This window comes from Sinohyriopsis cumingii, unplaced genomic scaffold (genome assembly GCF_028554795.1).
Source record: "Sinohyriopsis cumingii isolate HCF-2022 unplaced genomic scaffold, ASM2855479v2 utg002790l, whole genome shotgun sequence".
Lineage (NCBI taxonomy): Eukaryota > Metazoa > Mollusca > Bivalvia > Unionida > Unionidae > Sinohyriopsis > Sinohyriopsis cumingii.
In genome coordinates, this window is record NW_028316300.1 from 123,562 (window position 1) to 142,050 (window position 18,489).

General features: G+C 37.3%; 1 protein-coding gene across 1 annotated transcript in view; it reads left to right on the forward strand.

The window, feature by feature from the left end:
• The first annotated feature begins 16,521 nt into the window (after positions 1-16,521).
• The window catches only part of LOC149770060 (protein mono-ADP-ribosyltransferase PARP15-like), a 46,292-nt gene continuing 44,324 nt past the window's right edge, over positions 16,522-18,489 (forward strand). The window contains exon 1 of the mRNA XM_089949460.1: positions 16,522-16,639. Coding sequence (XP_089805586.1) covers positions 16,522-16,639 — 118 coding nt within the window. The remainder of the gene's footprint in view (positions 16,640-18,489) is intronic.

The following is an 18,489-nucleotide window of genomic DNA, read 5'->3' on the forward strand; positions in this document are numbered from 1 at the left end:
CCCTAAGAGCATTATGGTACTATCTACATGTAGCTAAATCCAGTGGAAAAGAAAGGGTTTTGTCTTTCTTTTTCTCCATTTAAAATGTACTGATATTTTGGCAGCCATCATCTCGAGGCAGTTCTTTTGATTATTAAAACAGTTATCATCCTCTCACTGAAATCTCTCTTTCATGCAGATCAGTGCTCATGAGGTTAGGGTTAGTATTGCATCTTGGGCTTTTTTTTAATCATACCCTTTTGGATGATGTCATGTAAGGTGCCTTATGGTGGATCTCATTTAATTTTCTCATCATTCTACCTTCATTCATTGGTGCACTAAAGTCGGGGCATTTATGCTTTGGGTCAAGATTTGTTCACCCAGTAGGTTATCAAGCCATCTGTCTGTTGGCAAGTGGTACATCATTTAAAAAACAACAAACAGTTTAAAGGACATGTTGTGGCCGTCAGCCAACCAGGGCTGACAAATTCATCAATTAATTTTTAGCAGGTAATATTGTATCAGGATAGAACTGAATGGGTATGGATTAAGTGAAAACACTGAATACAGTGTATGCAATTGAGATACATTTATGATAATGAAGTAGGAGAAGTAAATATTAATACAACAATGAAATGGATACAGAAATATAGTAATAATAAAACAAAAAACAACAGACGTGTATACTGTAATAATACACTGCCTTACACCATGACATAATACAAAATTAGAAACTAGACTCTCTCATGAATACATAATTAAAGAATCGCTCATCAAATGATACAATATCAATGTTGTGTGTCATGCACAACTAATGAATTTTATATTCACCATACTGTGAATATGTTAATATAAAAATGTATGTGGTTTATGTGACCATATGCACTGACCTTCCAAATTCACCATTCACGATCCTTTGAAAGAACTATTAGACCTCCTATACAAAATGTAACACTATAGTCACAGCTACCTTGTGAATGAATCCCTTCCTTTGAGGTCACTTTGCCTATTTATGACCCACTCATTTCCAGATGAGAACGATATGCACTCAGAATCATCAGCCAAGAAAGTGAAAGAAGCAGAACACAGCAGAGTAGCTGTGAAGCATAACATTAAAGAAATATGGAGGAAAGAATCCCCTTGGCTAGAATATGGCACATCCATCGACATTACCCATATGACTTATGTTTGTGTGATTGCAAAAACTGTAAAAGTGAATAATCCTTTCCTGACAGAAAGATGAAGAAGACTGTTAAGAGTACAACTATGAACTAAAAGAAAAATTAACTAAAAATCTCTATGAATGGACAATACTTTTGTTTTGTTATTGTGATTGTTTGTTGACTTGTAATTATTAGACTTAGAGAGCAAATGAAAATGTTACGAGTCAGATGAAAATTTGTCAGTACTCTTGATCACCACATTTTTCACTTGACCTCTAATTTTGGCACCAATGGTTTATATTTTACCCTCAATTTTACACCGCTAAGGGATACACTGGCTGAATTCAGTGTTCTCTTTATTTAGTGGCTAGTAACTCTACTTGTCTATCATAATCTCTTTGCTTATTTATATCCTTTGCTTCTATGGTCTGTAATCTTTCCCACTAGTCTATTTCTACCCTTCTTTCCTCATCTTCTCTTTTTAATTCCCTCTTATCCCATTCAAGTTACTTTGTCATTTCTACCCTTCTTTGCTCAGCTCTTTCTCTAATGCCATCTTTTCCTTTTGTGCTTCCCTAATTACTTTTTTTTCCATTTGGCTTCACTTTCTAATTCCATTTTTTTACCTTTCTGCTTTCCTTTCCTTTGCTCTTTTACCCTTCTCCCAGGCTTGCTATTCCAGAATAAATTTTCTCAGTCTTTCTCCCTCATATCCCAGTTGTTTATCCAAATAAACTAAGTTTTTAAGAGATGGCATGACTATTTGCTGATAAGGTCACTTAATCCAAAAACAGATTCTTTTCTATACAATACAGTATGCCCTAACAAAGGTACACTTCCAATAATCAACCTTATTTTGATCAAGGCAAACAAAACAAAATGAACATGATGGATCCATGTACCCAGAAAAGTGAAACAAACACAAAATTGTCTTGCCTGGAAGGTCACCATCTATGACATAAGAACAGTTTATACATACTTTTGCATACAAGGTGATGGTCATTCACCTAATCCAATGATTCCACTTCTGACACCATTGTAACAGGATAGAAACTGAATGAATAACTATCAAGTGAAAACACTGAACAGATGAAAAAAATTTTTATAAAGAAGTGTGAGTTATGAAACTCTCACCATAAATATTAATGCAACAATGAAATGGATAAAGAAATATAATAATTATAATATAAAACAACAACAAACATGTATACTCTAATAATGCACTGCCTTATACACCATGACATTAATTCAAATGTTGAAATTAGACTTACTCATGCATACATAAAAAAAGATTTTTTCATGAAATGACATGATACCAATGTCGTCATTCACAACTAATGAATGTTATATTCAACCATGCTGTGAATATTTTATTACAATTTGAGTGGTTCTTGTAGATATGCACTGACAATCCAGATCCACAGTTCAAGATCTAATTACGTAGCTCAAAATTCACATCCTTTGAATGAACTCTTTAAACCCTCTGTCCCCATTTGGTGATGCCACTGTGTTGCTCTGTTGCCAAATACTTTGACCTTTGATTATGTTACTCTGTTGCCAGCTATGTTACTCTATGCTAACCAAGTCACCCAGTTGCCAGCAATGTTGTTCTATTTCCAACAATGTTGTGCTGTTGCCAACCATATTGATTCATTTCCAACAAAGTTGCCCTGTTGCCAGCTATGAGGCTATACTTTCATTCATATTGCCCTTTTTGTTAGCTATAATGCCATACTTTCAGCTTTGTTGCCATTTGGCTAGCTATGCTGCCAGACTGCCAACCCTAAGGCTTTAGTAAACTGTCTGTAAATTTGACATTACTTGACAAGATCTCAGGATCACCTTGCCCACACATAGCATAGGCATTCTATATGTATACTATAAGTGTTAAAAAAAGCATGCGCAGACACCAGTGTAAAGTATGCATGTACATCATGAAATGTGGGTATCTTGTGCATGACCTACACTGAGGTGCACCTATTAGGCTATTATACAGTTACTATTAGTCCAAGTAAAATAAAATAAATTTTAAAAACATTAATATAACTACTCTTGGTAATGCTGCATGCATCAATGAAATGAATTGCATATGATTGTTCTAATACATCACTAAGTTATTTTCTTGCATTATTCAGTGACAAACATGTTCCTTTTATTGTAGACTGTTGTCTGTTGTCCATCATGTGTTCTCAGTCATCCAACATTTCGTCTGTCCATTAGCACAAATTTGTTATGGGTACTCCTAAACTACTTTGAGAATCGTCTTGAAACTTTACCTTGGAACCAAGAGCAATGTTGGTATCTGTCCATATTGGTCTCAACCTTGTTATTGTTGCTGTTGTCTGGGTAATTCTGCAAAGTAGTTCTGGTTTGGAGCCCTCATCTGTGATAATTGATCCCAAATACTTGAAGCTTTTGACTCTTTCCTGCTTCTGTCCACTGACCTCTATTTCTGCACTGATGGCATTGGTATTGTTTGGGATCACTGTGGTTTTGTTGGTGCTAATCTCCATACTGTATACTGTGGAGGTTGTGTCTAGGTGCTCAACCAAGTCAGCCAATTCTTTTTCATCTCCTGCTAAGCCATCAAAATCACCTGCAAAGCAAAGGTTGGTGATTGTTCTTCTTCCGATGCCCTCGTGGTCTTGCAGGGCATCCTCCATGATCCTTTTTCAGGAAAATGTTGAAGAGTGTAGGTGACATTGTACATCCCTGTCTGACTCCAAATGTTGTTTGGAACTAATCTCCTCTGCTGCCATTGATGTGGACAGCACTGGTGGCTTTGTCATAGATGTACTCCATAACCTGCACAAAGTTGGAGCTGATGTTATACTTCTTCATAGTTGCCCATAAGGCTGCCTGCCATACCCTATCAAAGACCTTTTTTAAATCTATAAAGATGTGGTATAGATTTTGCTGATGCTGAAGGTATTTCTCGCAAAGGAGCCTGAGATTGAAAATTTGTTCTGTGATGTGCCTTCCTGCTTGGAAGCTTGCATGCTCTTCAGCAATAATTTTCTCTGCTTGAGGTTTTAGTCTGTTGAGAATTATCTTCTGCATGACTTTGACTGACTGATCAGTTTATTGGTTCTGTAGTTCTTGCATAGCTGTAGGTTTCCTTTCTTGGGGAGCACGATGACCAAGGATTTAATTTATGTGGTGAGCCATACACCTGTCTGCCATATTGTGTTGCAAATTGTGTTTTAGGACTGTGGCTATCTCTTTTCCTCCTGCTTGAATGAGCTCTGCTGGTATGTTGTCAACACCGGCTGACTTTCCTTTCATTAGTGACCTAACTACAATTTCTACTTCACAAAGAATGGGGTTGTTATCAGTTTATGCTGCATGAGGGCAATTTAGTAGTGCAAGATCTCCTTGGGTCTTATCATTGTACAGTTTTGAGCAGTGCTCTGTCCGTTGCTTGAGGATCTCTTGATCTTCTGTGAGGCATTTTCCTGATTTGTCTTGGATGGTGGTAGTTTTTCATTCTTTATGGTTTGTGAGAACTTTTACCAGTTGATATGCCATTTTGCTGTCATTTCTGCTCAGACTGTCATATGTTTCTTTTCAGGATTCCTTTGTCTTTTTCATGCTTTTCCTGATCATGTTTATCTCTCTGCATTTTCTAGCTCCTTCATGATCTCTTTTTCCATTTTTCAGTTTTCTTCTTTTGTCACAATAGTTCAAGGACATCTTTTGTAACCCAAGGTTTCTTTGTTCAGTGTAATCTGATTTTGGGTTGGTTAGGCTTTTGGATCATTTTCGGGTGGAGGCAAAACATTGTCATTTATGAATCATGATAACTTCCAATATCTGCTCCTGGAAAACTATGTGTTTTCTGTCAATATTCAGTCATTTGCTGAATTGTCTTTTCACCAAGATGTAGTCAATCTGGTTGGGCAGGTCAATTGGATCTATACGGGATGGAACAAGACTCTCCTGCCCCTACAAGTCTCCTAACTATGGGTAAAATAGTGTGATGATATCACAGCATCACTGGGCGGACATCTTCCTTGATGAAGTCAACAGCCAGGGCTCCAAGATGAGCCCAACAACCATGTGCTCAGGACCAGGGCATGCCACATTATTTCAGTGGACTTAAGCTGTGGTCATCCAGTCTGGAGAGGGATGGGCTCTGCAAGGCTGTATTTTGCCCTTTACACACCACATGAAGACAACTAACAATTCTTCCATACTGGATCGGTCACAGCCCGGGTCAACAATGCCGCACCAATGCTGCACACCAGGACAGAAGTGACAAGTATGATACTGGTGCCCCCACTAACAAGATCCATGGGAGAGACAACATCATCATTGGTACATGGGATGATAGATCACTGAGGGCTATGGAGAAGTTGAAAGAACTTGCACATGAGTTGGAGAGGTATGACTGGAACATTATTGGTCTCTGCAAATTGCACTGGAAAAACAACAGATGAAGGGCATAAGTTCTACTTCAGTGGATGAGGGGACAAACACAATCATGGCATTGGATTTGTTGTCCACAAGGGCATTGTGAACAGTGTTTTTGGTTGCTTCCCAGTCTCAAGCAGGCTTATTACCATCTGCCTGAGGGCGATTCCCTTCAACATCACAACCATAGACCTATGCACCCACATCTAACTATGATGACAACGAACTGGAAATTTTTTATAACCAACTGCAAGATGTTATTGACAACTCACTCATGAAGGACATTCTTTTTGTATGTGGAGACCTGAATGCACAGTGGGAGTTGATTTGCAGACAAACTGGCAAAGCACATGTGGACCCTTCTGCAATGCAGAAACAAATGAAAGAGGACTCAGGCTCTTGGAGTTTGCTGCCTACAACAATCTTGTGCAAGCCAACATGTTTGGCCCTCTCAAAGCATCAATAACATGGACCTGGCACAGTCTAGATGGACAACATCACAACCAGATTGACTACATCTTTGTGAAAAAAACAATTCAACACAGGACTGAATATCACCAGAACATGAAGAATGTTTCTTAGTAAAAAATAAAGCAAAGATTTACATAGATCAAAAGTTAAAATGCATAATCTCTGTCTCTTCTTTGCATATAACAAACCCATTCTATTACTAAGATGTGGAAGATGCATAAATAATGCCTGTGGTGTAGTAGATCTTTTGTTAGATATGTCATAGCTAAGTGTTGCTGTTCTCTATTATGCATCAGAAGATCATTGGAAAAAATAGACATTTTGCATGGTTGAAAACCAGTTTTATGAGCAAAGATCATAATTTAACCTTGTGTAATGCTCAGTCTACATTGCAAGTCTTTTAAACCATTGGTGCCAAAAATGAGCTTGAAGCTCGAGATCTTCCAGACTGACAATTGTCAACAAGTGTGGTTCTTGATTTAAAACAATCCTTGGCTGGTGCTTAATGGTAGAGTGACAAAAGAAGAGGTGAAAAATGTAACCTTTTTAAAAAATAAATCACTTCATTGAGGGCTTCAATGGCCACTGATGTGGCACAGCTGTCAGTAAAGTGTAGATGAATTCTGCTTCAATGTCATTTTCCAAGTCTGTGGATAAAGACACAGAAGAATATTTTCCTGGACAACTTGCACATCTATATTGTGTCACTATATGATATCAGATTATATTTACTGACTAAAAGAATTTTGAAACGTCACTAAATCCTTTGTACTCTAACATATGGTGTTTGTTTCTAATGCTATTGGTTGTAATAATTATAAAGATTATCTTTATTTTAAACATTTTAATTGCTGACATTTCATAAATTTTACAATGCTGCTGACTTGATATCAATTTGTTGCAGATTTCGTGATAACTATCTTACATGCATTTGTGATTGGATGGGGCTTTTCACATTTTATTTACATACTGCTTTCAATCACTTGTTCATTTGGGACCATAGAAACAGTATGGAATTTGAAAGGAAATTATGACAAATCAATAACCAGTTAAAGCATTTTTCTGAAATATAATTTATTGAGAAAGAACATCAGTTACCACTTGATTCAGAACAGTATGTAGATTTTCACATGTGAATATGCTAACCACTATTGGTATATGTAGTTGATCAACTGAGACATATGTTGTAGCTAGGCAATATTCCTGACATATGATTTATCCTGGAATCTGTGTGTGTGTGGTTTGGAATTTTAATGTAGCTTTAACAATTTTTCAATTTTTCAGTCATATCACTATGATGTCTGCAGTGTGACAGTTTACCATGATGTCTAGCAATGTCCCACCCAGTCACATTATCCTGTCACCAGGCTGACCAGTCCTAACACTAACTCTTAATGCTGAGCATCAAGCATCAAGCTTGGCAGCTGCTAGTGCCATTTTTTATAAGTCATTGGTATGACTTGGCCAGTGGTTCACTCTAACCACTTAGGCCACTGGAGTGGTTCTGCCCTGGACAGGGGTGGGAGGATATTAAAAAATATTTAAAACCTCATTTTTTCTACATTATGCATGTCCATCTGTACCTATCCCTAGTTTGACCATTGATAAATAGTAGAGACAGTGTTATTACTGTATAATTTAGACAGCTAAAGGTATGAAATTTACACCAGCTGTGATTCAGTTTACAGCTTCATGTTTTCTCCCATCTGTTTAATGTGTCAGCTCATGGGGCAAATAAAATAAAATCAACAAAGGGATGCCATGAAATCCACTCTGGTTCCATTAAAATCCATGATGGAGTTCCACTTGATAGCGTGTATATCCACAAGGTTTAGTGGACATAAACCAGACATAGTAGACATTTATTCCCTTGCCCAATTTTTCCCAGTCCATATTGAGTGTGAAATCCAAAATTCACAATGTGTTTTCTTTACCTTAACAAAAGGTCTGGGTTATTGAGGACCATTGGTCAATAATCTTAGTCAGTTATGACATATGGAGCTTACATTGAAGGAGAAACTGCAAAAATGGATTTGTTCCAAATGAGTTTCTTTTGAACTTTCATTTTTGTAATCAAGGCAGTTTTAACAGAAAATTAACCATAATGTTGCTATTGGATAAATCAGTTTTGTCGATAATCAGATGTATTTTTTTTTTTCAGATGAGAAAGATGGAGTCAAGGAGAATTGTGTGCAGCATCGCAAAGTAAAAGAAACATCAGACACTAAAAATGCAAATCTTGGGTATTGTTTCTTTAATGATAATACAGGTAGTCTTCCATATAGTATCATCTGTCACATGGTGTGTTTTGACAGTGATGTCCAAAATAGAAAACAGAAAGTGTGCACAAATGATAATTTAACTGAAGCATTGAAGTGCACCATCAGCAAGGCAGCAAAAGCAAACCTGAATTCACTGGCCTTGCCAGTATGTGATTATGGTGGACCAGCTGTTGACATTCAGATTTCTGCTGTCAAGAAAACAATAGAATATTTTTTGACAGACCCATTGTTTAAGAAGAGCAAGCAGGAAATATTTTTGTGTTTCACAGAGATAAAAGAGGCAGCTCTTCAGAAGAAGGAACTGGAAAAGCTGTTCAAGAATGTGGAGGGGAAACCTTTTAATAGGCTTATCTTTAATGTATCCAGAAACATGAAAGGTAAATATTTTTCAGAGTAACAAATAACATCAATCACTCTGTATCACATAATTTTCTTTACTTTACTTTTTTTTTTATTGAGAAAGGTACAGTTAATTGAGATTGGTAGTTTTGCATAACGTTTTTGTGGTTACCCTGAGTGGCTGAGTGGTCTAAAGTGCTCAGCATTTTGGATCACTGCCATCTACCCTCTGTCTGCATGGGTTTGAGTCTCGGACTCAGCTAACATGAGTATGTGAGAAAGCTTGCTAGTAGCTTCTTGTGGGTCGGTGGTTCTCCTTGGGTTTTTCCAGGGTTCTTCCTCCACCAGTTATAAGACTGGAAGAGTGTGAATAAAGGGGTTGCATACATGTTTATGGTACATAGCATTCATTTTAGGCAAAAGTTTTACTTCCTTTTTATATTTGTAAACTGTGTATTTTTAGGAGAGAAACATTTCACCTTTTTACGGATTACTTTATTAAACATCAACCATGATCAGTATGCAAGTTATTAACTCTATTCTTTGACAGCTGTTAAAGTTTAATGGGTAGTCTGGTTATACGAGACCTTAATTCTGAATTGTTTCATTTTATGAACAGTGAATGAACCTTAATATGTTCAAATACAAGGAGCCTGTTGGGTCAAAATAAGATTAAAACTCACTGTGAGAAAATAAGTTGACAGATGTTTTAAAATTTAAAAAATACAACAAAGCAACAGCAAGTGCAAAATAGAAATAATGTCTATTTGACAATAATGGGGATGCTTAACATTCAACATTTACACAAACTATTTAAGTCCAAATTGCGCAGATGATAACTTACTTGAGGAAAGCCAACTTTTAATAAATTTGAAATAAGTGTTTAATCAGAATCAAAGTCCAAGTTGCTCACGTGATAACTCACGTGAGAAATTAGAACTCTGCCTTATTTTCAAGCTTGGTTGTATGTAATGGAAAAGAATGTTTTCTAAGTTCTACTTTCTCATGCGAAAATTTAGATTCTCACGTGAGCAGAATCTGCACACATGAGAATCAGGTTAGTTTTTCCTTGGCTCACACGATCTAACAAACTGCCACATGAGCCTACAAAATCTACCCAATTTGCATACATTTCTAACAAGGTTCTCATGTGCAGCTTATGAGCAGCTCGTGTGAACTGGTGAGATTTTTCTGTACGGGTCTGGCTGCAGTGTATAGCCTATTTTGTGCTGAAAAATGGCAATAAAGTCTATACAACAACAACAACAACAACAACAACCTGTGAAAGATAGGCAAGACACAGAGAATATTTTTTGACAGCAGTGCCATTGTTCTTGTCATCATCATAGCTGATTTGTGCATTCAGGTCACATGGACCTAGAATCATTTTAAGTGTTTGCATTCAGATAGGTATCTCTGAACCCATTGTATGTTCTATCATGAAACTTGATAGGAGTATTAAGTCATCATGAAGGTACTACTAACTGTGGATAGGTGTTGAGGAAGCATGCTGACATAACTAATGCTGATGAGTCAATATGGGCACTATGCTACTCCTCCTGAGTGGATCTTCATATTGGCATTGAGTTTTCATGGAAGGGCTTTGGATGATGTCTTGTTTGTCTTAATTAATATGGTGCCAATCTGACAGCCAGTATAACCGCTATGGTGACCATCTTGAAAAGCTTATACTTGCTGCTGCATCTAAATGGATGGTCAAGTTGACAGTCAGGCAGTTTTCATTTTATTATCTAGTTGTCCTAAATGAAAATGGTGATGATCTGAAATAAAATATGGCCACAGTGGTGGTCATATAGAAAATCATTTTAATGGATAATGGATGGTTATATTGACATTAAAGTTTCACTAATATCACTTTGATAAGAAAAGGGTGTAACTGGCTGCACTACAGTGAACAGACTTAGAACAGCTTGGTGTTTTGTGCAACAAACAACACAAACCTTTACAATGACAATCTTTATCTGGAAAATGATAAACACTTATTAAAGACAAAGACATGCCAGGCACTATGGATTGACTCAAAGACATGCCAGGCACTATGGATTGACTGAAAAAAGACAAACGGCATAGTCAGTGGTATAATGAATCCATTTATAAAGATCTCTCATAGATGGATTATGCAAGAGACATTTAAAAAATACAAATGCTTGAGATGACTACATATATTCATTTTTGTCTGCTCCTGTTGAAGAAAGAATAGGATTTACATGATTGGTGCTGTTACAGTTGTGGTTTGTGGCATGTAATTTTGTCTGGTGTACAATCTGAAGCATATAATGTTACCTTCATGACTTCAAGATTTTAGGTAACTGGGCACAGTGTCAACTGAGCTTTTTTGTGTGTGCACAAATTCTCCTACATGTAAGTGGCCATAACTACAAAATATCAGATAAAGATCAGTGGTTTTCATCTATATTTTTGCAATGCCATCATTTATAACAGTGTTGTTTAGGATAATCAGTGCTTAACCAGAACACCCTTTTAAGCAGTCACATTTACAAAGGATGAAATAGAGGAGTACTATGAAAGTGTTTTTTTTTTTAACCTTACTTTTCCACTATGTGGCCTTTCTTCCCATCCATGCCTCTACTCACCATGACCATTTATCCCCTATGTGAGCGTTGTCTGTGGTTCAGTTTGAATTTTGATCATGCAACACAGGCAAGCAGACAGGTGATGCATTGGCAATGGATAGAGACAAATCCATTTGGAAATGCTGACAGAATGGGGACCTGGAGTAAGGTAAAATTTGGCCTTTTGTAGTACTCTAGTCTGCAGGGATTGTAGAAATGATGATGACAAATAATCCTGCACAGAGAGAGAAAGAGAGTGAGAGATTAATGATGTACTCAGACAAGTCTATGGTAGGGATCAATTCATGCAGATTGTTTTTTTTTACCCTTCTTTCACTGTCGGTAAATCTGCAACTGCACAGTTTCTTATTTGTGCTCATAACTGTGATTTTCCATTTCTGCCAGCACAGTATCAAACTCAGTTGCACTGATTATTTTATCCTCGATTGCTAACAAGTACCTTTTTCTGATGGTGTTGAGATTGCTCTGTGTGGCTGCAGGCAATTTGGAATAGATACAGATTCGGAAAGGCTGTTGAATCAAAATTAACTTGCTCACACCACCAGAGACACCAGTTACTATTGATATAGCTCTGACAACAATGCCAATTGGTACACCTACAATGGTGGATGGTGTCGTGATTCCAGTCACACCAAGACCAACAGTTGCTGCTGCAAAACCATAAACAGCATCAATGAACAGAACACGATCAGTGCTGTTCTCTTGGTGATTTCATCTCAAAGCTGTTGATCCACTTCAATTTCTTTTCCTGTCGGTAAGGCTGAAAGTCCGTCATAGTTCTTCTATTTATAAGACAATCGCATATTTTAATTACATGACAGGTAGACATTTTCTGCTCTCATCATCATGTGCTGGTGCAGTATGCACATGTACTTCTTATGTTATTCTTTTTGACTGGCACAATTGCCATACATTTATACAAAATCCTCTGCCTCAGGAGTACTTAAATCTGTGGCAGTTGTGCATTCTGGTTAAATATGGTAAAAGTTTTAACACTATCCACAACTTGTTTAGGAATGGGCGCTGTGTGTGATGATAATCCTGAAACTGCTTTTGGTGTGTCTACAAAATAAGCCATGAACATGGTCACCCAGTTCTGTAATAAGTCATGTACATGGGTTTTCTCGGGTTAACTGCACAAGAGTTTCACACTTTTGCTCATGACTGTCATTGTTATTATTAACCATCAGGCTGTTTTCTAATGTACAGTTGTTTCATCAGCGTTTCACCCTGCAGATACACCTTTCCTCATTTTGAACTACAAAGGAAAAATTAATGTAGGTCAGCCGATTATTATGGCAGATACATGGGTGCTGCTGATAAAATCAAGGTCAAAAGATTCACTTGGTTCCATGGTGGGTGAAAACCCAAACAGAATGTACCCCTGTACACTTATGCCTGTTATTGGACACACTTTTGTAACTGCGACTGAGAGCATCACAAGTTAAATTAACCTGCATTGTTGAAATAATTTTCACTCACAATGTCAGGCACATTATGATATCCCTCAGGTAAGAATCATTTATCCTCTGGGATTTGGCCAGGCTAACCTAACACTGACCTTGTGGATGAATGTGTAATATCTGCCACATAAATCTGAGATTCGATGGCATTGACAGAACTGAGAGTGGGCTCATGAGCACATATATAAATTATTGAGTCTTTGAGTGATAACTGAAATTCTTTGTGGAATTTCTTCATTGATCGATTCAGAGAGTCTGTCATGTGCGCTCGGGGAAAGTTTGATTTTATAACAGTTCGCACCAATGTCTGCTGATAATACAAATTAATTATTTATAGGTACTCTGCCAGATGGTTGGGATCAGATATTAGGCCAACTGTAATACAGATGCAGCTATGTTTGTATGATATCAAGTATGCATGAGTCCACAGCAGTCACAGGTACACAAAAAGTTGCACTGAATTCTGGTTTTGTGGATGAGATGATGATCATTGAGCCCATGCTCTGGGCTGTATTTACAACCACCATGTTGTGTTTCAATACTGAGTATCTCAATTGTTTCAGAACTTTTCATCAGTGTTGTAGTAAGTTCATGCATAAGCACAGAATACATGCATGTTCATGTCTCTGTCCATGAGATGATTAGTGAGCAACTGCTTAGCTCATCAACTACTTTGGGTCCTTGCATGAACTGATCCCACAAGTATTTCCACTCAATCCATATGGTCGTTAGGATCACACAGTTCACTACTTCCACCAAAGCAGTTTCCTTGTTTTGCCTGATATTCTTCATAGACTTTTTAAAACTTCTGCATGCCTTATAAGTATGTGCGATACATCAGCTGTTTTTCTTCAAGTGTGAGTGTGGATAGTCTTTCATTGGGTTGTTCAGTGTAGCTCTTATTTCTTGCAGATTTAGCTAGTTGAGCTTTTATTTTTGCAGATTGGGTTATATTGTTTCTTTTGTTGGGTTTTACTACATGCTGGCTAAACCTTTCATATTTTTCCCACTCTTCTATTTGATTTTTTTCCACTCATCTTGTTCTTCCTCAGACCCAAATTGAGGGAAATTTTTTTCATTAACCACTTGTTAAATTATTCATATGCAGGTGCAGGTGCAGATGCTTGTTATTTTCTTCTGTATGTTCAAGAACTGGTTCAGGAGCAGTACAACCCAGAACTTTGTCTTGGCAATTCTTGTGATGGTGGTTGTGGTTGCATTTGTAACAATTCTCTCATCATGCTTCACCTTCAGTTTTTCCTTCTGTAAATGCATTATAGATTTACACAAATTGAGCCCACTGAGCACCAGTAGTTTGTTTCTTTCCAGTAAACTCCTTGAATACCATTTTAAGCCATCCCCTATTTATTTATTTATCATGTGTCTTTGTTGGTGTTTTTATTATGTACTCTTTCCAGTCAGGAGGTCTGTCAAGAGTGACATGCATAGAATTTTCAAAAATGCCTCAGGTGTGCTACTTTGTTAAAAATTGAGGCAATGTTGACAGCTCTAATTTATAGTTAGGTGGTATGTCTGGTATTTTGGCAACTTGCCTCTCATGTTGTCACTAAATGTCTCTGTACCTTTGGCAAGTATTCTCTGAATCTCTTCAAGTTCTTCAACATCTTTTTTGACTTCCTCGATCACCTCAGGCAAACGTGTCATTGTCTCTGCAATTGCTCTTGTGGCTTTTTTGTATCCTTAGTGTTTGGCTATTTAATGAATTGACCTGCTTCTGTTCCTGGAAGTGCTCCTACTCGTATTGTTGTTTTGGTGGCCTCAGCCATTTCTTTGGTGGGTTTAATCAACAGCGCAAATGTTTGTTCAAACCACACCGTGAGATCTTCTCATGCACTCTGTCACAACTGTAACATATTTTTATTTTTGCAGTCTTTGATTACTTTTGAATCAGTTCTCGCTGTTCTTGAATGGCTTCACAGCTGTGTCTTTCGGATGATTCTATAATATCACTGCCAGACACTTTTTATTTTTCACTGATTGTTTGTTAAATTGATGCATATGCATGAAACACGTGTTCAAACCAGCATGATACTTGCATGGCCTGCTAGTTAAATCAGTCGTGAGAAAACTATGTGGCTTTGAGGTAATCCATGCAAGCATGTCATGAAATTCTTCCCACGAATGGTCAGTTGAGCACAAAGTCCAATGAATGTTTCCAAGACCATGCATAACAGTGCCACAAAATATCAGCAGCATGTTACAGGTGTCATGAATCACTTTTGGTACAAGGGCATCTCACTGAATCAAAAAGTCACGTCCATCTTTTTGTGCCAGCTTTGTGAAAATGTTTGACTTGATTCTTGATCATCACATTGTTGTACACCACCAGATTATTTTTGGCATCAAAAGCATCAGTGGCATTCCAGCTCGATTTTGGCCTTGGACAGAAATATATCCTATCCCATACCCAGTGACAAAATGTAATGGGTGGGATCAAGCTTATATACATTCACAAAATGCCTCAAACATGTTGGCGAGCAACAACGCATCAGTGTACAGATACGGATTGTGATAGTTCATAGTCACCAAGAGGAAATGCTCTAGTGTACCAACAATGAAGAAAATGTTTTAATTGGTGGCAACTGAGTTTTGGCATATTTGCTCTAGTCATTCATGTACTTGCACGGATACATGCCTTTCCTCTAGATTAGGTCCATGTTGGTGGGACAGTATCAACGAGTGATTTTGAAAGTTCTCTGCTGTCAGGTTGCTCCCTAACTTATCCAGGGACAAATTCATAAACTGGACCAAATCAATAAACTGCAATTGAAGCAGCTGAAATGTATTTTTCCATGTTGTTGGGGATCATGCTAATCAGTCACCCATGCAGGTTATGAAACACTACAGGAGTTTTGGTTTTGTTGGGGTAAATTCTCAGCTGCAAGTTACATGCATTGTGTGCACCAGTGATATGACAGTGATCACAAACTTGGATCCAGGACATTTACTTTCATCGCTGTATCGGCTTTGAACATTGTCAGTGAACTGGCTTTGCTTTTTTGTCAGTGTAAGCTTTTTTGCAAATCCAACAGTGAATGGCTGCAGCAAACTTGAGAATGTTATCACCAGTAGTAAGTATGTGTGCTGGTGAATCGAGCTGCTGCAGAATCCATTATGCTTTGACCTCGATCTGAGGAACACTTCCACAGTGTGTGGAGTGTTAATGTTCCAAGCTGTTTTGCCATCACATCTTTAGCACTACATAACAAAATCCACAAGGAATTTGTTATTACAATTGCACAGCATGTTTCAGTATCATCAGGTACATTTGTGTCTTTGTTGTTAGCAGTGTCTGCATCTGCAACATTCAGGCATTCAAAATCTGTGTAGATATGGGACTTTCATCTTTCGCTGTACTGCAGTGAATTTGACAGTGTTTTTACCAGGTTAGGGCATGAATGTGCTCTGTGGTTTTTCACTGATACCATCTCAATAAAAATAATGTCTGGTGAGCAGTTCTTGAGTCTTAAATGCATGCATGCAATGTCTGCATGGATATTTCTTGCTGTTATGCTTGCTGGTGTACCGGGTAGCAGCCAACCAAGATCCTTGATCCATATGTAGTGTGATACTGATTCTGTTTCTTTCATTTCACTCAGCAACAACAAATCAATCTGAATTCATTTGTGATAACCAGCTGCCTTGCAACTCAACTGCTTTTCATCACTTGCCGCTGTACTCTGTATTTGTTTTGACCACTACAGTTAATTCTTAGCATAATAATACTGAAATATAGCATACTAAACATCAAACTTTATAATGAATATTTTCCATCATGGATTCATCAATCACATTTGTGTCAACTTCCTCACACTCTTCTAACTCAGAACATTTTTCATTTGAAGGATCGTCTGATGTAGAGCAAGACCTTCCTGTTAAGGACTATTTAGAGAGTATTATCTACAACGTGAAACATTTAAATTCAACCAATTTCACAATAACATTTTTGACAACTAGATTTTTCCATCAGTTCCTGGAACAAATTAAAATTAGGAATTCACATTTGATTCATCCCAGTCCAAGTTTACTATTACAACACATGCTGATGGTCTAAATGTGTACTTAGTTTTTATTGTGGTAAATTTTAAGTCTGATAGAGGTGAGGGGTTTAGGATCATTGAAATGGAAAGATAAGAACTTCATCTGAATGGCTACCGATCTATTTTTACAATCCACTGTGAGTGAGGATAATTTCAGTTCCAAATGTTTATTAGATATGGTGGACTCAAATGAGAGTTGTAGTCATAGAAACCAGGAAATATCTGATGAGAGGGCTGACCCATTTTCTAGGGTTCCTGCTATGAATAGCACTATCAATACTTTGATCCCTACAGGACACATGGTACTAATTATATGGAAGAACTGTGAACCAGTCAAGAAATGGGTGAAGAAATAATAGAGTATTTACGGGTTGTGTGGTCCATAATTGGTTAATAATGAAAATTAAAATTTTAGTAAAAATATCTTTTGAGAGCTTATCCTATATGTAATTTAAGAAAAATATAGACAAATTTCTACTGAAGCAATTTTAGCATTCTAACAGGCTTGATTCAGGAGTACTGAATAATGAAAGTTAGCACCTGATTCATTTGGTGCAGAATCAATAACATGTGTTTCATGCACATATATGTAAACAAAATGCCGCGATTCATATGGTGTTCTCCATACATATGCTTGCACCAAGGTTAGATGTGCATGGTGAATTATAGGTCTCATCATCAGCACCCAGAAATTTTAAGTTATTGAATTTTGAATATGATGGTGTCTCCATATGTTTACTATTGGAGTTGAATTAGTACTGTGTGTCCTACACCACCTACAGAGGGCCCTACTAGAGATCATAGTCAGCTCTCTCCATGTATGTGTAATACTGACCTGCTGCTGACTGTTATACAAACACTCCAGAAGCAAGTGGGCAAGATGCAAAAACAAATTGACAAGCTAATAAATGAGAAGGTTAAATTAGCTGCCCAGAGAGAGAAACCTTTGACTATATATAGCCATATTGATACAGTCAGTATACTTTGAGATGTGGTTACTGTGGTGAGACCAAACTTTCAGCACTGTAGGAATTTAAACACAGACAGCCAATACAATGCCATCAGTGTGGTAAATTTGGACACAAAGCCAAAATGACAAACTTGATTTATGGAATAGGAAAAGGGCAATGAGGCCATCTCAACTCCACAGGAAGACTCTATTCAGAATGAGGATTAATCTATCTATGTATCAAGGACTGTCATATTCACCAGGCATCCCTTGTCAAAACAGATTTGATCCCCTTGCTGATGCATGTTCTGAATGTGGAAACTTACCAGCTGTCAGATTCAAATATGATTGATAGTTCAGATTTATACAATGATTATAAAAGTAGAAAATGCAGTTAATGTAGAAAAACTATTTTTTTTTTACAGTAATGAGAGTTGTAACGATCATGATCATTGTGAACATAGTTTTAATTCTTTTAATGTCTCCCTGAGTGCCTCTAATAGTATTGATGTTAATCTCATGAATTTAGGAGTTTCTTAGGATAAGTAAGGGTTTACACATAGGTCATTTAAATATTCAGGGTTTTCATGGTAAGATCAATCAAGTGAAGTTATTGCCAACCTCTCCAAATAATAGTATCCATTTATTTGGACTCTCGGAAACATTGTTGACAGAAAAACAGGGTGAAAATTTCTAGTACTCATCAATGGCCATGACAAACCTTATCGAAGGGATAGGAAAGCAGGTAGTGGTG